Here is a 20,455-nt window from a genome sequence, read left to right as displayed (position 1 = left end):
CACATGTCTCTCTGTACAGACTGTTAGCCTGTAGTTACATGTCTCTCTCTGTACAGACTGTTAGCCTGTAGTTTACATGTCTCTCTCTGTACAGACTGGTAGCCTGTAGTTACATGTCTCTCTGTACAGACGGTTAGCCTGTAGTTACATGTCTCTCTCTGTACAGACTGTTAGCCTGTAGTTACATGTCTCTCTCTGTACAGACTGTTATCCTGTAGTTACATGTCTCTCTCTGTACAGACTGTTAGCCTGTAGTTACATTAACACATGTCTCTCTGTACAGACTGTTAGCCTGCTACATGTCTCTCTGTACAGACTGTTAGCCTGTAGTTACATGTCTCTCTCTGTACAGACTGTTAGCCTGTAGTTACATGTCTCTCTCTGTACAGACTGGTAGCCTGTAGTTACATGTCTCTCTCTGTACAGACTGGTAGCCTGTAGTTACATGTCTCTCTGTACAGACTGTTAGCCTGTAGTTACATGTCTCTCTCTGTACAGACTGTTAGCCTGTAGTTACATGTCTCTCTGTACAGACTGTTAGCCTGTAGTTACATTAACACATGTCTCTCTGTACAGACTGTTAGCCTGTAGTTTACATGTCTCTCTGTACAGACTGTTAGCCTGTAGTTTACATGTCTCTCTCTGTACAGACTGGTAGCCTGTAGTTACATGTCTCTCTGTACAGACTGTTAGCCTGTAGTTACATGTCTCTCTCTGTACAGACTGTTAGCCTGTAGTTACATGTCTCTCTCTGTCCTCAGATCCCTCATGCCTGTAGTTATATAACCACATGTCTCTCTCTGTCCTCAGATCCCTCATGCCTGGGATAATCCATCAGGAAAGTATCACATTGGGATCAAACATGGATATGAGTTGTTCCCTAAAGCTCTCCGAGAGAGAATCCAGGTATGGAGTGGATTTGTGTGGCCAAGTAAACAAGGATTTGCATGTTGATTTACATGACCAAAAGTACGTGGACACCTGCTCGTCCAACGTCTCATTCCAAGATAATGACCATTAATATGGAGTTGGGCCCCCCCCCTTGCTGCTATAACAGCCTCCACTCTTCAGGGAAGTCATTAATATGGAGTTGGACCCCCCTTTGCTGCTATAACAGCCTCCACTCTTCTGGGAAGGTATTAATATGGAGTTGGTCCCCCCCCTTTGCTGCTATAACAGCCTCCTCTCTTCTGGGAAGTCATTAATATGGAGTTGGACCCCCCTTTTCTGCTATAACAGCCTCCACTCTTCTGGGAAGTCATTAATATGGAGTTGGTCCCCCCTTTGCTGCTATAACAGCCTCCACTCTTCTGGGAAGGCTTTCCACTAGATGTTGGAACATTGCTGCAGGGACTTGCTTCCATTCAGCCACAAGAGCATTAGTGAGGTCGGGTACTGATGTGGGCGATTAGTCCTGGCTCGCAGTCGGCGTTCCAATTCATCCCAAAGGTGTTTGATAGGGTTGAGGTCAGGGCTCATTGCAGTCCAGTCAAGTTCTTCCACACTGATTTCAACAAACCATTTCTGTATGGACCTCGCTTTGTGCACGAGGGCATTGTCATGCTGAAACAGGAAAGGGCCTTCCCCAAACTGTTGCCACACAGTTGGAAGCACAGAATCATCTAGAATGTCATTGTTATACTGTAGCGTTAAGATTTCCCTTCACTGGAACTAAGGGGCCAAAACATTATTTCTCCTCCACCAAACTTTACAGTTGGCACTATGCATTCAGCCTCGTAGCCTTCTCCTGTCATCCACCAAACCCAGATTCGTTCGTCGGACTGCCAGTTGGTGAAGTGTGATTCATCACTGCAGACGATGGCGTTTCCACTGTTCCAGAGTCCAATGGCGGTGAGCTTTACACCACTCCAGCGACGCTTGGCATTACACATGGTGATCTTATGCTTGTGTGCGGCTGCTCGGCCATGGAAACCCATTTCATGAAGCTCCCGGCGAACAGTTCTTGTGCTGAAGTTGCTTCCAGAGGCAGTTTGGAACTCGGTAGTGAGTGTTGCAACCGAGGACAGATTATCTTCAGCACTCGGCAGTCCTGTTCTGTGAGCTTGTGTGGCCTACCACTTCATGGCTGAGCCGTTGTTGCTCCTAGATGTTTCCACTTCACAATAACAGCACTTACAGTTGACCGGGGGGGGGCAGCTCTAGCAGGGCAGAAATATGACAAACTGACTTGTTGGAAAGGTGGCATCCTATGACGGTGCCACGTTGAAAGTCACTGAGCTCTTCAGTAAGGTCATTCTACCGCCAATGTTTGTCTATGGAGATTGCATGGCTGTGTGCTCAATTCCATACACCTGTCAGCAACAGAAATTGCCGAATCCACTAATTTGAAGGGGTGTCCACATACTTTTGTGTATAAATAGTTTATGCTTATATTGACCAACAAACACGTTGACAGAAGGATGTCTGTGTTGATGTGTTGACAGAGTGTGTCTGTGTTGATGTGTTGAGAGGGATGTTTGTGTTGATGTGTTGACAGAAGGATGTCTGTTGACAGAAGGATGTCTGTGTTGATGTGTTGACAGAGGGATGTCTGTGTTGATGTGTTGACAGAGGGATGTCTGTGTAGATGTGTTGACAGAGGGATGTCTGTGTTGATGTGTTGACAGAGGGATGTCTGTGTTGATGTGTTGACAGAGGGATGTCTGTGTTGATGTGTTGACAGAAGGATGTCTGTTGACAGAAGGATGTCTGTGTTGATGTGTTGACAGAGGGATGTCTGTGTTGATGTGTTGACAGAGGGATGTCTGTGTTGATGTGTTGACAGAAGGATGTCTGTGTTGATGTGTTGACATCTGTGCTTCTCCACCTGCATTGCTTGCTGTTTGGGGTTTTAGGCTGGGTTTCTGTACAGCACTTTGAGATATCAGCTGATGTACGAAGGGCTATATAAATAAATTTGATTTGATTTGATTTGACAGAGGGATGTCTGTGTTGATGTGTTGACAGAGGGATGTCTGTGTTGATGTGTTGACAGAAGGATGTCTGTGTTGATGTGTTGACAGAAGGATGTCTGTGTTGATGTGTTGACAGAGGGATGTCTGTGTTGATGTGTTGACAGAGGGATATCTGTGTTGATGTGTTGACAGAAGGATGTCTGTGTTGATGTGTTGACAGAGGGATGTCTGTGTTGACAGAACGATGTCTGTGTTGACAGAGGGATGTCTGTGTTGATGTGTTGACAAGGGATGTCTGTGTTGATGTGTTGACAGAAGGATGTCTGTGTTGATGTGTTGACAGAAGGTTGTCTGTGTTGATGTGTTGACAAGGGATGTCTGTGTTGACAAGGGATGTCTGTGTTGATGTGTTGACAAGGGATGTCTGTGTTGATGTGTTGACAGAAGGATGTCTGTGTTGATGTGTTGACAGAGGGATGTCTGTGTTGACAGAGGGATGTCTGTGTTGACAGAACGATGTCTGTGTTGACAGAGGGATGTCTGTGTTGATGTGTTGACAAGGGATGTCTGTGTTGATGTGTTGACAGAAGGATGTCTGTGTTGATGTGTTGACAGAAGGTTGTCTGTGTTGATGTGTTGACAAGGGATGTCTGTGTTGACAAGGGATGTCTGTGTTGATGTGTTGACAAGGGATGTCTGTGTTGATGTGTTGACAGAAGGATGTCTGTGTTGATGTGTTGACAGAAGGATGTCTGTGTTGATGTGTTGACAGAAGGATGTCTGTGTTGATGTGTTGACAGAAGGATGTCTGTGTTGACAGAAGGATGTCTGTGTTGATGTGTTGACAGAGAGATGTCTGTGTTGATGTGTTGACAGAGAGATGTCTGTGTTGATGTGTTGACAGAGAGATGTCTGTGTTGATGTGTTGACAGAGAGATGTCTGTGTTGATGTGTTGACAGAGAGATGTCTGTGTTGATGTGTTGACAGGGAGATGTCTGTGTTGACAGAGGGATGTCTGTGTTGATGTGTTGACAGAGAGATGTCTGTGTTGATGTGTTGACAGAGAGATGTCTGTGTTGATGTGTTGACAGAGAGATGTCTGTGTTGATGTGTTGACCAACAGAAAGAGCGAAAGGAGAAAATGTGGGATCCAGCACACAGAGCAGCTCTGGCCGAAGCCAGTCGTCAGGCAGAACAGTTTGACCTTGCTCACCCCTCCCCCTCACAGGTAACACTTTGACCTCTCCCCTCCCCCCTCACAGGTAACACTTTGACCTCTCCCCTCCCCCTCACAGGTAACACTTTGACCTCTCCCCTCTCCCTCACAGGTAACACTTTGACCTCTCCCCCCCCCCCCCCCCCCCTCCCCCTCACAGGTAACACTTTGACCTCTCCCCTCTCCCTCACAGGTAACACTTTGACCTCTCCCCCCCCCCCCCCCCCCCACAGGTAACACTTTGACCTCTCCCCTCTCCCTCACAGGTAACACTTTGACCTCTCCCCTCTCCCTCACAGGTAACACTTTGAACTCTCCCCTCCCCCTCACAGGTAACACTTTGAACTCTCCCCTCCCCCTCACAGGTAACACTTTGACCTCTCCCCTAACAGGTCAGTTAGTCTCTCATGGGTAAATGTGGTGTGGACGTAAACAGCATTAAAGTTATAGATGTTTAAACAACATTGGGATTGTTCAAATTTAGAAACAATCCCTTACCGAATTTATTTTTGTTAATTATATATTTTTGGGGTTCAAAATGTAAATTGTCACTAACAGGTCTTCATCATCATCATCATCATCATACAGGGAAAAGCTGAAATATCTTCAATAAGTTTTCAACCTTGTTGTTATGTCCTGAGGAAACTGACGAGGGAGTTCACCATGAGGTCAATGTTGACTTTAAAACAGCTACAGAGTTTAACGGCTGAAAGGAGACAACTGAGGATGGATCAACAACGGTGGAGTGACTCCACAATACTGACCGACAGTAAATGACGGAGGGAAGAGAAGGAAACCTGTACCGGAATGACGGAGGGAAGAGAAGGAAACCTGTACCGGATTGACGGAGGGAAGAGAAGGAAACCTGTACCGGATTGACGGAGGGAAGAGAAGGAAACCTGTACCGGATTGACGGAGGGAAGAGAAGGAAACCTGTTCCGGATTGACGGAGGGAAGAGAAGGAAACCTGTTCCGGATTGAAAGCATTGCCAAAACATGCTTCCTGTTTGCAGTAAACAGGGTTCGAACAAGGTGCTGAAAGTATCTTCAATTTGGCTTCAGATTCAGACCTTGAAAATCTGACCTGTTGGTACTTTATAATGAGTGAAGAACCGATAATAATCTGATATATTCACGAAAAATATTACAAAAATGTATTGGTCTTGTAAATTAATTTGGGAGGCAGACGACAGAGTTTAGTTTCCTCACGTGTTTCCTGCTCTGATCGCCAGGCGAGCTCCACCCACACTGTCACTCAGACAGGCTCCACCCACACTGTCACTCAGCCAGGCTCCACCCACGCTGTCACTCAGCCAGGCTCCACCCACGCTGTCACTCGGCCAGGCTCCACCCACGCTGTCACTCAGCCAGGTTCCACCCACACTGTCACTCAGCCAGGCTCCACCCACGCTGTCACTCAGCCAGGCTCCACCCACGCTGTCACTCAGCCAGGCTCCACCCACACTCACTCAGCCAGGCTCCACCCATGCTGTCACTCAGCCAGGCTCCACCCACGCTGTCACTCGGCCAGGCTCCACCCACGCTGTCACTCGGCCAGGCTCCACCCACGCTGTCACTCGGCCAGGCTCCACCCACGCTGTCACTCGGCCAGGCTCCACCCACGCTGTCACTCGGCCAGGCTCCACCCACGCTGTCACTCTGCCAGGCTCCACTCACGCTACCTATTCAGTAGGTAGACTGAACTGCCCCGCCTGGTAGGTAGACTGACCTGCCCCGTCTGGTAGGTAGACTGACCTGCCCCGTCTGGTAGGTAGACTGAACTGCCCCGTCTGGTAGGTAGACTGAACTGCTCTGTCTGGTAGGTAGACTGACCTGCCCTGTCTGGTAGGTAGACTGACCTGCCCTGTCTGGTAGGTAGACTGACCTGCCCTGTCTGGTAGGTAGACTGACCTGCCCTGTCTGGTAGGTAGACTGACCTGCCCCGTCTGGTAGGTAGACTGACCTGCCCCGTCTGGTAGGTAGACTGACCTGCCCCGTCTGGTAGGTAGACTGACCTGCCCCGTCTGGTAGGTAGACTGACCTGCCCCGTCTGGTAGGTAGACTGACCTGCCCCGTCTGGTAGGTAGACTGACCTGCCCCGTCTGGTAGGTAGACTGACCTGCCCCGTCTGGTAGGTAGACTGACCTGCCCCGTCTGGTAGGTAGACTGACCTGCCCCGTCTGGTAGGTAGACTGACCTGCCCCGTCTGGTAGGTAGACTGACCTGCCCCGTCTGGTAGGTAGACTGACCTGCCCCGTCTGGTAGGTAGACTGAACTGCCCCGTCTGGTAGGTAGACTGAACTGCCCCGTCTGGTAGGTAGACTGAACTGCTCCGTCTGGTAGGTAGACTGAACTGCTCTGTCTGGTAGGTAGACTGAACTGCTCTGTCTGGTAGGTAGCCAGGACCGTGGTAGACTGAACTGCTCTGGGTCCTTGGGACATTGGGTCCTACCCTGGACTGTGTCTGAATTGTGAATTCTCGTTACGATTTAAAACAGCAGTTTTAAACATTTGTCACATCCCCAGCGGGCCATTTATCAATGAAATGTGTGTAAATGAGTTTTCACATTTAGTTTCCTCACGCCTGTCCGTTGTTTTCTCAGGCTGAGAAGCTGCAGAAGGAGGAGCTGCTGTGTCAGTCCGAGATCCTGGCGTCTCTGGAGAAGAAGTACAACGACCCGGGTCCGGTCTATGACTGTCTGCTGTGGAACGACGGAGACACCTGGAGGTAGGAGGAACACCGTCTCCTGGGTCAAACCCCTTTTCAGGCCCTCCTTCCTGCCTTCCTCCGTTCGTCTACTGGGTCAAATCCCTTTTCAGTCTCTCCTTCCTGCCTTCCTCAGTTCGTCGTGATGAGAGGATTTGTCCCCCGGTGTCTTATCCATCTGTGTTCATCCCACCAGGGCTGAAGTGGACATTTTAGAGAGTGGAGATCTGTCTTTGTGTCCTAAACCCTACTCCTTAACCCCTACTCCCCTCTAACCTCTACCCCCCCTACCCATGAACCTCTAACCCGTAACCTCTAACCCCTAAACTGATACCCAGTAATCTCTACCCCCTAAACTGATACCCCGTAACCTCTAACCCCTACCCAGTAACCTCTACCCCCTAAACTGATACCCTGTAACCTCTAACCCCTACCCAGTAACCTCTACCCCCTAAACTGATAACCCGTAACCTCTAACCCCTACCCCATAACCTCTAACCCCTACACTGATACCCAGTAACCTCTACCCCCTAAACTGATACCCCGTAACCTCTAACCCCTACCCCGTAACCTCTAACCCCTAAACTGATACCCCGTAACCTCTAACCCCTAAACTGATACCCCGTAACCTCTAACCCCTAAACTGATACCCGTAACCTCTAACCCCTAAACTGATACCCCGTAACCTCTAACCCCTACCCCGTAACCTCTACCCCTAAACTCCTACCCCGTAACCTCTAACTCCTACCCCGTAACCTCTAACCCCTACCCCCTAAACTGATACCCCGTAACCTCTAACCCCTACCCCCTAAACTGATACCCCATAACCTCTAATCTCTACCCCCTAAACTGATACCCCGTATACTCTACCCCCTACCCCCTAAACTGATACCCTGTAACATCTAACCCCTAAACTGCTACCTTGTGACCTCTAACCCCTAAAGGTACTGACCTCTAACCTCTACAGCGCTGTGGTAGACACCTCAGAGACTGGAGACCTGTCCAGCTGCACGGTCCTGACCTCTAACCTCTAACCTCTACAGGGCTGTGGTAGACACCTCAGAGACTGGAGACCTGTCCAGCTGCACGGTCCTGACCTCCTACAGAGAGAAGCAGGAGTTTGCTACTCTGGGAAACGCTGAGATGCTCAACTACTCCGTTAACATCTACGACGAAGGAAACACTCTCTGCATCGTCACCAGCGGAGGTCAGAGTTCACGTAGATCCCCTGTATTGTAGGAATCTGTCCTGCGTCTTGACGTCTACAGCTGTGATGGTCTTGTTTCTGTTCAGGGGCTCATGGGACACACGTGGCGAGCATAGCAGCAGGCCACTTCCCAGATGAGCCGGAGCGGAACGGCATTGCCCCCGGCGCCCAGATCCTGGCGTTGAAGATCGGAGACACGCGCCTCAGCACCATGGAGACGGGCACCGGACTCATCCGCGCGGTAGGCTGAAGCAGCCGTCAATCAACACACAACAGACCAGGGCCTCCCGGGTTACACTCCATTCATCAATTCATTCATTCCCCTCTGTTCTTGTTTTGGTTCATTCACACTCCTCCTCTCTCTCTGTCTCTCTCTCTGTCTCTCTGTCTCTCTCTGTCTCTGTCTCTCTCTGTCTCTGTCTCTCTCTGTCTCTGTCTCTCTCTGTCTCTCTCTCTCTCTGTCTCTCTCTCTCTCTCTCTCTCTCTCTCTCTGTCTCTCTCTCTCTCTGTCTCTCTCTCTCTGTCTCTCTCTCTCTCTGTCTCTCTCTCTCTGTCTCTCTCTCTCTCTGTCTCTCTCTCTCTCTCTGTCTCTCTCTCTCTCTCTCTCTCTGTCTCTCTCTCTCTCTCTGTCTCTCTCTCTCTCTCTGTCTCTCTCTCTCTCTCTGTCTCTCTCTCTGTCTAGATGATAGAGGTGATCAACTATAAATGTGACCTGGTTAACTACAGCTATGGAGAAGCTACCCACTGGCCCAACTCAGGGTGAGAGTGATGGCTTCTACTGTGTGTGTGTCTGGCAACTCTGTCTGTGTGTCTGGCAACTCTGTGTGTCCTCTGTGTGTCTGGTAACTCTGTGTCTCTGTGTTGTCCAACAGGAGGATCTGTGAGGTGATTGGTAACTCTGTGTCTCTGTGTTGTCCAACAGGAGGATCTGTGAGGTGATTGGTAACTCTGTGTGTCTGTGTTGTCCAACAGGAGGATCTGTGAGGTGATTGGTAACTCTGTGTGTCTCTGTGTTGTCCAACAGGAGGATCTGTGAGATGATTGGTAACTCTGTGTGTCTCTGTGTTGTCCAACAGGAGGATCTATGAAGTGATTGGTAACTCTGTGTGTCCTCTGTGTTGTCCAACAGGAGGATCTGTGAGTTGATTGGTAACTCTGTGTGTCTCTGTGTTGTCCAACAGGAGGATCTGTGAGGTGATTGGTAACTCTGTGTGTCTCTGTGTTGTCCAACAGGAGGATCTGTGAGGTGATTGATAACTCTGTGTGTCTCTGTGTTGTCCAACAGGAGGATCTGTGAGGTGATTGGTAACTCTGTGTGTCTCTGTGTTGTCCAACAGGAGGATCTGTGAGGTGATTGGTAACTCTGTGTGTCTCTGTGTTGTCCAACAGGAGGATCTGTGAGGTGATTGATAACTCTGTGTGTCTCTGTGTTGTCCAACAGGAGGATCTGTGAGGTGATTGGTGAAGCGGTTCAGAAACACAACGTATTATTTGTGTCCAGCGCTGGGAACAACGGGCCCTGTCTGTCTACTGTCGGCTGTCCTGGAGGGACTACTGCTGCTGTTATAGGTACACACACACACACACACACACACACACACACACACACACTCTCTGTCTACTGTCGGCTGTCCTGGAGGGACTACTGCTGCTGTTATAGGTACACACACACACACACACACACACACACACACAAACACACACACTCTGTCTACTGTCGGCTGTCCTGGAGGGACTACTGCTGCTGTGTGTGTGTTTTACCTCGTTGGTCTCCTCTTCCAGGCGTGGGGGTGTGTGTGTGTTTTACCTCGTTGGTCTCCTCTTCCAGGCGTGGGGGGGGGGGTGTTTTACCCCGTTGGTCTCCTCTTCCAGGCGTGGGGGGGTGTGTTTTACCCTGTTGGTCCCCTCTTCCAGGCGGGGGGGTGTGTGTTTTACCTCTACCCCGTTGGTCTCCTCTTCCAGGCGGGGGGGTGTGTGTTTTACCTCTACCCCGTTGGTCTCCTCTTCCAGGCGTGGGGGTGTGTGTTTTACCTCTACCCCGTTGGTCTCCTCTTCCAGGCGTGGGGGTGTGTGTTTTACCTCGTTGGTCTCCTCTTCCAGGCGTGGGGGTGTGTGTGTGTTTTACCCTGTTGGTCTCCTCTTCCAGGCGTGGGGGTGTGTGTGTGTTTTACCCTGTTGGTCTCCTCTTCCAGGCGTGGGGGTGTGTGTGTGTTTTACCTCGTTGGTCTCCTCTTCCAGGCGTGGGGGGGGTGTTTTACCCCGTTGGTCTCCTCTTCAGGCGTGGGGGGGTGTGTTTTACCCTGTTGGTCTCCTCTTCCAGGCGTGGGGGTGTGTGTTTTACCTCTACCCCCGTTGGTCTCCTCTTCCAGGCGTGGGGGTGTGTGTTTTACCTCTACCCCGTTGGTCTCCTCTTCCAGGCGTGGGTGGGTGTGTGTGTGTGTTTTACCCTGTTGGTCTCCTCTTCCAGGCGTGGGGGCGTATGTGACTCCAGACATGATGGTTGCAGAGTATTCTCTGAGAGAGAAGCTTCCTCCGAACCAGTACACCTGGTCGTCTCGGGGCCCCAGTACCGACGGGGCCCTGGGGGTCAGTATCACCGCTCCGGGGGGGGCCATCGCCTCCGTACCCAACTGGACTCTCAGAGGAACCCAGCTGATGAATGGTACCTCCATGTCGTCCCCCAACGCCTGTGGAGGGATCGCCCTGGTGCTGTCAGGTGGGTGTGTGTGTTTAAATGGGGGGTGTATGTGTGTGTGTGTGGGGGTGTGTTATAATGTGGGGTGTGTGTTATAATGGTGTGTGTGTGTGTGTGTGTGTGTTATACTGGGGTGTGTGTGTGTGTGTGTGTTATAATGGGGTGTGTGTTATAATGGGGTGTGTGTGTGTGTGTTATATTGGGTGTGTGTGTGTTATAATGGGGTGTGTGTGTGTGTGTGTGTGTGTGCGTTCGCTGCAGGTCTGAAGCAGAACGGTATCCGTCCATCGGCCTCTGCGGTGAGGAGAGCTCTGGAGAACACGGCTCTGAAGGTCGACGACATCGAGGTGTTCGCACAGGGACACGGAATCATACAGGCAAGACTCCTCTGTGTTGGACAGGAAGTTGGACAGGAAGTTGGACAGGAAGTTGGACAGGAAGTTGGACAGGAAGTTGGACAGGAAGTTGGACAGGAAGTTGGACTGTTGAGTAGAACTAGTGTCTACTGTATAGTGGAGAACTAGTGTCTACTGTATAGTGGAGAACTAGTGCCTACTGTGTAGTGGAGAACTAGTGTCTACTGTATAGCGGAGAACTAGTGTCTACTGTGTAGTGGAGAACTAGTGTCTACTGTGTAGTGGAGAACTAGTGTATAGTGGAGAACTAGTGTCTACTGTATAGTGGAGAACTAGTGTCTACTGTGTAGTGGAGAACTAGTGCCTACTGTGTAGCGGAGAACTAGTGTCTACTGTATAGTGGAGAACTAGTGTCTACTGTATAGTGGAGAACTAGTGTCTACTGTATAGTGGAGAACTAGTGCCTACTGTATAGTGGAGAACTAGTGCCTACTGTATAGTGGAGAACTAGTGCCTACTGTATAGTGGAGAACTAGTGCCTACTGTATAGTGGAGAACTAGTGTCTACTGTATAGTGGAGAACTAGTGTCTACTGTGTAGTGGAGAACTAGTGTCTACTGTGTAGTGGAGAACTAGTGTCTACTGTATAGTGGAGAACTAGTGTCTACTGTATAGTGGAGAACTAGTGTATAGTGGAGAACTAGTGTCTACTGTATAGTGGAGAACTAGTGTCTACTGTATAGTGGAGAACTAGTGTCTACTGTATAGTGGAGAACTAGTGTCTACTGTATAGTGGAGAACTAGTGCCTAACTGTATAGTGGAGAACTAGTGCCTACTGTATAGTGGAGAACTAGTGCCTACTGTATAGTGGAGAACTAGTGCCTACTGTATAGTGGAGAACTAGTGTATAGTGGAGAACTAGTGTCTACTGTATAGTGGAGAACTAGTGTCTACTGTATAGTGGAGAACTAGTGTCTACTGTATAGTGGAGAACTAGTGTCTACTGTATAGTGGAGAACTAGTGTCTACTGTATAGTGGAGAACTAGTGCCTACTGTATAGTGGAGAACTAGTGTCTACTGTATAGTGGAGAACTAGTGTCTACTGTATAGTGGAGAACTAGTGCCTACTGTATAGTGGAGAAACTAGTGTATAGTGGAGAACTAGTGTCTACTGTATAGTGGAGAACTAGTGTCTACTGTATAGTGGAGAACTAGTGTCTACTGTATAGTGGAGAACTAGTGTCTACTGTATAGTGGAGAACTAGTGTCTACTGTAATAGTGGAGAACTAGTGCCTACTGTATAGTGGAGAACTAGTGCCTACTGTATAGTGGAGAACTAGTGCCTACTGTAGAGTGGAGAACTAGTGCCTACTGTAGAGTGGAGAACTAGTGCCTACTGTAGAGTGGAGAACTAGTGCCTACTGTAGAGTGGAGAACTAGTGCCTACTGTAGAGTGGAGAACTAGTGCCTACTGTAGAGTGGAGAACTAGTGCCTACTGTAGAGTGGAGAACTAGTGCCTACTGTAGAGTGGAGAACTAGTGCCTACTGTAGAGTGGAGAACTAGTGCCTACTGTAGAGTGGAGAACTAGTGCCTACTGTAGAGTGGAGAACTAGTGCCTACTGTAGAGTGGAGAACTAGTGCCTACTGTAGAGTGGAGAACTAGTGCCTACTGTAGAGTGGAGAACTAGTGCCTACTGTAGAGTGGAGAACTAGTGCCTACTGTAGAGTGGAGAACTAGTGCCTACTGTAGAGTGGAGAACTAGTGCCTACTGTAGAGTGGAGAACTAGTGCCTACTGTAGAGTGGAGAACTAGTGCCTACTGTAGAGCGGAGAACTAGTGCCTACTGTAGAGCGGAGAACTAGTGTCTACTGTAGAGCGGAGAACTAGTGCCTACTGTATAGCGGAGAACTAGTGCCTACTTTATAGCGGAGAACTAGTGCCTACTGTATAGCGGAGAACTAGTGTCTACTGTATAGCGGAGAACTAGTGTCTACTGTATAGCGGAGAACTAGTGTCTACTGTATAGCGGAGAACTAGTGTCTACTGTATAGCGGAGAACTAGTGTCTACTGTATAGCGGAGAACTAGTGTCTACTGTATAGCGGAGAACTAGTGTCTACTGTATAGCGGAGAACTAGTGTCTACTGTATAGCGGAGAACTAGTGTCTACTGTATAGCGGAGAACTAGTGTCTACTGTATAGCGGAGAACTAGTGTCTACTGTATAGCGGAGAACTAGTGTCTACTGTATAGCGGAGAACTAGTGTCTACTGTATAGCGGAGAACTACTGTATAGTGGAGAACTAGTGTCTACTGTAGAGTGGAGAACTAGTGTCTACTGTAGAGTGGAGAACTAGTGTCTACTGTAGAGTGGAGAACTACTGTATAGTGGAGAACTAGTGCCTACTGTATAGCGGAGAACTAGTGTCTACTGTATAGTGGAGAACTACTGTATAGTGGAGAACTAGTGTCTACTGTATAGTGGAGAACTAGTGTCTACTGTATAGCGGAGAACTAGTGTATAGTGGAGAACTAGTGTCTACTGTATAGTGGAGAACTAGTGTCTACTGTATAGTGGAGAACTAGTGTCTACTGTATAGTGGAGAACTAGTGTCTACTGTATAGTGGAGAACTAGTGTCTACTGTATAGTGGAGAACTAGTGTCTACTGTATAGTGGAGAACTAGTGTCTACTGTATAGTGGAGAACTAGTGTCTACTGTATAGCGGAGAACTAGTGTCTACTGTATAGCGGAGAACTAGTGTCTACTGTATAGCGGAGAACTAGTGTCTACTGTATAGCGGAGAACTAGTGTCTACTGTATAGCGGAGAACTAGTGTCTACTGTATAGCGGAGAACTAGTGTCTACTGTATAGTGGAGAACTACTGTATAGTGGAGAACTAGTGCCTACTGTATAGCGGAGAACTAGTGTCTACTGTATAGTGGAGAACTACTGTATAGTGGAGAACTAGTGTCTACTGTATAGTGGAGAACTAGTGTCTACTGTATAGCGGAGAACTAGTGTATAGTGGAGAACTAGTGTCTACTGTATAGTGGAGAACTAGTGTCTACTGTATAGTGGAGAACTAGTGTCTACTGTATAGTGGAGAACTAGTGTCTACTGTATAGTGGAGAACTAGTGTCTACTGTATAGTGGAGAACTAGTGTCTACTGTATAGTGGAGAACTAGTGTCTACTGTATAGTGGAGAACTAGTGTCTACTGTATAGTGGAGAACTAGTGTCTACTGTATAGTGGAGAACTAGTGTCTACTGTATAGTGGAGAACTAGTGTCTACTGTATAGTGGAGAACTAGTGTCTACTGTATAGTGGAGAACTAGTGTCTACTGTATAGTGGAGAACTAGTGTCTACTGTATAGTGGAGAACTAGTGTCTACTGTAGAGTGGAGAACTAGTGTCTACTGTATAGTGGAGAACTAGTGTCTACTGTATAGTGGAGAACTAGTGTCTACTCTATAGTGGAGAACTAGTGTCTACTGTATAGTGGAGAACTAGTGTCTACTGTATAGTGGAGAACTAGTGTCTACTGTATAGTGGAGAACTACTGTATAGTGGAGAACTACTGTATAGTGGAGAACTACTGTATAGTGGAGAACTACTGTATAGTGGAGAACTACTGTATAGTGGAGAACTACTGTATAGTGGAGAACTAGTGTCTACTGTATAGTGGAGAACTAGTGTCTACTGTATAGTGGAGAACTAGTGTCTACTGTAGAGTGGAGAACTAGTGTCTACTGTAGAGTGGAGAACTAGTGTCTACTGTAGAGGAGGACTAGTGTCTACTGTAGAGTGGAGGACTAGTGTCTACTGTAGAGTGGAGGACTAGTGTCTACTGTAGAGTGGAGGACTAGTGTCTACTGTAGAGTGGAGGACTAGTGTCTACTGTAGAGTGGAGGACTAGTGTCTACTGTAGAGTGGAGGACTAGTGTCTACTGTAGAGTGGAGGACTAGTGTCTACTGTAGAGTGGAGAACTAGTGTCTACTGTAGAGTGGAGAACTAGTGTCTACTGTAGAGTGGAGAACTAGTGTCTACTGTAGAGTGGAGAACTAGTGTCTACTGTAGAGCGGAGAACTAGTGTCTACTGTAGAGCGGAGAACGAGTGTCTACTGTAGAGCGGAGAACGAGTGTCTACTGTAGAGCGGAGAACGGGTGTCTACTGTAGAGCGGAGAACGGGTGTCTACTGTAGAGCGGAGAACGGGTGTCTACTGTAGAGCGGAGAACGGGTGTCTACTGTAGAGCGGAGAACGGGTGTCTACTGTATAGCGGAGAACGGGTGTCTACTGTATAGCGGAGAACGGGTGTCTACTGTATAGCGGAGAACTGGTGTCTACTGTATAGCGGAGAACTGGTGTCTACTGTATAGCGGAGAACTAGTGTCTACTGTATAGCGGAGAGCTAGTGTCTACTGTATAGCGGAGAACTAGTGTCTACTGTATAGCGGAGAACTAGTGTCTACTGTATAGTGGAGAACTACTGTATAGTGGAGAACTAGTGTCTACTGTATAGTGGAGAACTAGTGTCTACTGTATAGTGGAGAACTAGTGTCTACTGTATAGTGGAGAACTAGTGCCTACTGTATAGTGGAGAACTAGTGCCTACTGTAGAGTGGAGAACTAGTGCCTACTGTAGAGTGGAGAACTAGTGCCTACTGTAGAGTGGAGAACTAGTGCCTACTGTAGAGTGGAGAACTAGTGCCTACTGTAGAGTGGAGAACTAGTGCCTACTGTAGAGTGGAGAACTAGTGCCTACTGTAGAGTGGAGAACTAGTGCCTACTGTAGAGTGGAGAACTAGTGCCTACTGTAGAGTGGAGAACTAGTGCCTACTGTAGAGTGGAGAACTAGTGCCTACTGTAGAGTGGAGAACTAGTGCCTACTGTAGAGTGGAGAACTAGTGCCTACTGTAGAGTGGAGAACTAGTGCCTACTGTAGAGTGGAGAACTAGTGCCTACTGTAGAGTGGAGAACTAGTGCCTACTGTAGAGTGGAGAACTAGTGCCTACTGTAGAGTGGAGAACTAGTGCCTACTGTAGAGTGGAGAACTAGTGCCTACTGTAGAGCGGAGAACTAGTGCCTACTGTAGAGCGGAGAACTAGTGCCTACTGTAGAGCGGAGAACTAGTGCCTACTGTAGAGCGGAGAACTAGTGTCTACTGTAGAGCGGAGAACTAGTGTCTACTGTAGAGCGGAGAACTGGTGTCTACTGTAGAGCGGAGAACTGGTGTCTACTGTAGAGCGGAGAACTGGTGTCTACTGTATTGCGGAGAACTAGTGTCTACTGTATAGCGGAGAACTAGTGTCTACTGTATAGCGGAGAACTAGTGCCTACTTTATAGCGGAGAACTAGTGTCTACTGTATAGCGGAGAACTAGTGTCTACTGTATAGCGGAGAACTAGTGTCTACTGTATAGCGGAGAACTAGTGTCTACTGTATAGCGGAGAACTAGTGTCTACTGTATAGCGGAGAACTAGTGTCTACTGTATAGCGGAGAACTAGTGTCTACTGTATAGCGGAGAACTAGTGTCTACTGTATAGCGGAGAACTAGTGTCTACTGTATAGCGGAGAACTAGTGTCTACTGTATAGCGGAGAACTAGTGTCTACTGTATAGCGGAGAACTAGTGTCTACTGTATAGCGGAGAACTAGTGTCTACTGTATAGCGGAGAACTACTGTATAGTGGAGAACTAGTGTCTACTGTATAGTGGAGAACTAGTGTCTACTGTATAGCGGAGAACTACTGTATAGTGGAGAACTAGTGTCTACTGTATAGTGGAGAACTAGTGTCTACTGTATAGTGGAGAACTAGTGTCTACTGTATAGTGGAGAACTAGTGTCTACTGTATAGTGGAGAACTAGTGTCTACTGTATAGTGGAGAACTAGTGTCTACTGTATAGCGGAGAACTACTGTATAGTGGAGAACTAGTGTCTACTGTATAGTGGAGAACTAGTGTCTACTGTATAGTGGAGAACTAGTGTCTACTGTATAGTGGAGAACTAGTGTCTACTGTATAGTGGAGAACTAGTGTCTACTGTATAGTGGAGAACTAGTGTCTACTGTATAGTGGAGAACTAGTGTCTACTGTATAGCGGAGAACTAGTGTCTACTGTATAGCGGAGAACTAGTGTCTACTGTATAGCGGAGAACTACTGTATAGTGGAGAACTAGTGTCTACTGTAGAGTGGAGAACTAGTGTCTACTGTAGAGTGGAGAACTAGTGTCTACTGTATAGTGGAGAACTAGTGTCTACTGTATAGTGGAGAACTAGTGTCTACTGTATAGTGGAGAACTAGTGTCTACTGTATAGTGGAGAACTAGTGTCTACTGTATAGTGGAGAACTAGTGTCTACTGTATAGTGGAGAACTAGTGTCTACTGTATAGTGGAGAACTAGTGTCTACTGTATAGTGGAGAACTAGTGTCTACTGTATAGTGGAGAACTAGTGTCTACTGTATAGTGGAGAACTAGTGTCTACTGTATAGTGGAGAACTAGTGTCTACTGTATAGTGGAGAACTAGTGTCTACTGTATAGTGGAGAACTAGTGTCTACTGTATAGCGGAGAACTAGTGTCTACTGTATAGCGGAGAACTAGTGTCTACTGTATAGCGGAGAACTACTGTATAGTGGAACTAGTGTCTACTGTATAGTGGAGAACTAGTGTCTACTGTAGAGTGGAGAACTAGTGTCTACTGTAGAGTGGAGAACTAGTGTCTACTGTATAGCGGAGAACTAGTGTCTACTGTATAGCGGAGAACTAGTGTCTACTGTATAGCGGAGAACTAGTGTCTACTGTATAGCGGAGAACTAGTGTCTACTGTATAGCGGAGAACTAGTGTCTACTGTATAGCGGAGAACTAGTGTCTACTGTATAGCGGAGAACTAGTGTCTACTGTATAGCGGAGAACTAGTGTCTACTGTATAGCGGAGAACTAGTGTCTACTGTATAGCGGAGAACTAGTGTCTACTGTATAGCGGAGAACTAGTGTCTACTGTATAGTGGAGAACTACTGTATAGTGGAGAACTAGTGTCTACTGTATAGCGGAGAACTAGTGTCTACTGTATAGTGGAGAACTACTGTATAGTGGAGAACTAGTGTCTACTGTATAGTGGAGAACTAGTGTCTACTGTATAGCGGAGAACTAGTGTATAGTGGAGAACTAGTGTCTACTGTATAGTGGAGAACTAGTGTCTACTGTAGAGTGGAGAACTAGTGTCTACTGTAGAGTGGAGAACTAGTGTCTACTGTATAGTGGAGAACTAGTGTCTACTGTATAGTGGAGAACTAGTGTCTACTGTATAGTGGAGAACTAGTGTCTACTGTATAGTGGAGAACTAGTGTCTACTGTATAGTGGAGAACTAGTGTCTACTGTATAGTGGAGAACTAGTGTCTACTGTATAGTGGAGAACTAGTGTCTACTGTATAGTGGAGAACTAGTGTCTACTGTATAGTGGAGAACTAGTGTCTACTGTATAGTGGAGAACTAGTGTCTACTGTATAGCGGAGAACTAGTGTCTACTGTATAGCGGAGAACTACTGTATAGTGGAGAACTAGTGTCTACTGTATAGTGGAGAACTAGTGTCTACTGTATAGTGGAGAACTAGTGTCTACTGTATAGTGGAGAACTAGTGTCTACTGTATAGTGGAGAACTAGTGTCTACTGTATAGTGGAGAACTAGTGTCTACTGTATAGTGGAGAACTAGTGTCTACTGTATAGTGGAGAACTAGTGTCTACTGTATAGTGGAGAACTAGTGTCTACTGTATAGTGGAGAACTAGTGTCTACTGTATAGTGGAGAACTAGTGTCTACTGTATAGTGGAGAACTAGTGTCTACTGTATAGTGGAGAACTAGTGTCTACTGTATAGTGGAGAACTAGTGTCTACTGTATAGTGGAGAACTAGTGTCTACTGTATAGCGGAGAACTAGTGTCTACTGTATAGCGGAGAACTAGTGTCTACTGTATAGCGGAGAACTACTGTATAGTGGAACTAGTGTCTACTGTATAGTGGAGAACTAGTGTCTACTGTAGAGTGGAGAACTAGTGCCTACTGTAGAGTGGAGAACTAGTGTCTACTGTATAGCGGAGAACTAGTGTCTACTGTATAGCGGAGAACTAGTGTCTACTGTATAGCGGAGAACTAGTGTCTACTGTATAGCGGAGAACTAGTGTCTACTGTATAGCGGAGAACTAGTGTCTACTGTATAGCGGAGAACTAGTGTCTACTGTATAGCGGAGAACTAGTGTCTACTGTATAGCGGAGAACTAGTGTCTACTGTATAGCGGAGAACTAGTGTCTACTGTATAGCGGAGAACTAGTGTCTACTGTATAGTGGAGAACTACTGTATAGTGGAGAACTAGTGCCTACTGTATAGCGGAGAACTAGTGTCTACTGTATAGTGGAGAACTACTGTATAGTGGAGAACTAGTGTCTACTGTATAGTGGAGAACTAGTGTCTACTGTATAGAACTAGTGTATAGTGGAGAACTACTACTGTATAGTGGAGAACTAGTGTCTACTGTAGAGTGGAGAACTAGTGTCTACTGTAGAGTGGAGAACTAGTGTCTACTGTAGAGTGGAGAACTAGTGTCTACTGTAGAGTGGAGAACTAGTGTCTACTGTAGAGTGGAGAACTAGTGTCTACTGTAGAGTGGAGAACTAGTGTCTACTGTAGAGTGGAGAACTAGTGTCTACTGTAGAGTGGAGAACTAGTGTCTACTGTAGAGTGGAGAACTAGTGTCTACTGTAGAGTGGAGAACTAGTGTCTACTGTAGAGTGGAGAACTAGTGTCTACTGTAGAGTGGAGAACTAGTGCCTACTGTAGAGTGGAGAACTAGTGTCTACTGTAGAGTGGAGAACTAGTGTCTACTGTAGAGTGGAGAACTAGTGTCTACTGTAGAGTGGAGAACTAGTGTCTACTGTAGAGTGGAGAACTAGTGTCTACTGTAGAGTGGAGAACTAGTGTCTACTGTAGAGCGGAGAACTAGTGTCTACTGTAGAGCGGAGAACTAGTGTCTACTGTAGAGCGGAGAACTAGTGTCTACTGTAGAGCGGAGAACTAGTGTCTACTGTAGAGCGGAGAACTAGTGTCTACTGTAGAGCGGAGAACTAGTGTCTACTGTAGAGCGGAGAACTAGTGTCTACTGTAGAGCGGAGAACTAGTGTCTACTGTATAGCGGAGAACTAGTGTCTACTGTATAGCGGAGAACTAGTGTCTACTGTATAGCGGAGAACTAGTGTCTACTGTATAGCGGAGAACTAGTGTCTACTGTATAGCGGAGAACTAGTGTCTACTGTATAGCGGAGAACTAGTGTCTACTGTATAGCGGAG

General features: G+C 47.3%; 1 protein-coding gene across 1 annotated transcript in view; it reads left to right on the top strand.

The window, feature by feature from the left end:
- The window catches only part of LOC116361471 (tripeptidyl-peptidase 2-like), a gene marked incomplete at its 3' end in the record, with an annotated part of 75,478 nt that overhangs the window by 8,984 nt on the left and 46,039 nt on the right, over positions 1-20,455 (top strand). The window contains 9 exon segments of the mRNA XM_031815933.1: positions 811-906; positions 4,040-4,144; positions 6,736-6,860; positions 7,883-8,046; positions 8,133-8,287; positions 8,729-8,805; positions 9,488-9,615; positions 10,514-10,762; positions 11,003-11,118. Coding sequence (XP_031671793.1) covers positions 811-906; positions 4,040-4,144; positions 6,736-6,860; positions 7,883-8,046; positions 8,133-8,287; positions 8,729-8,805; positions 9,488-9,615; positions 10,514-10,762; positions 11,003-11,118 — 1,215 coding nt within the window.

This window comes from Oncorhynchus kisutch, unplaced genomic scaffold (assembly GCF_002021735.2).
Source record: "Oncorhynchus kisutch isolate 150728-3 unplaced genomic scaffold, Okis_V2 scaffold701, whole genome shotgun sequence".
NCBI lineage: Eukaryota > Metazoa > Chordata > Actinopteri > Salmoniformes > Salmonidae > Oncorhynchus > Oncorhynchus kisutch.
This window is presented reverse-complemented; position numbering and strand designations above follow the sequence as displayed.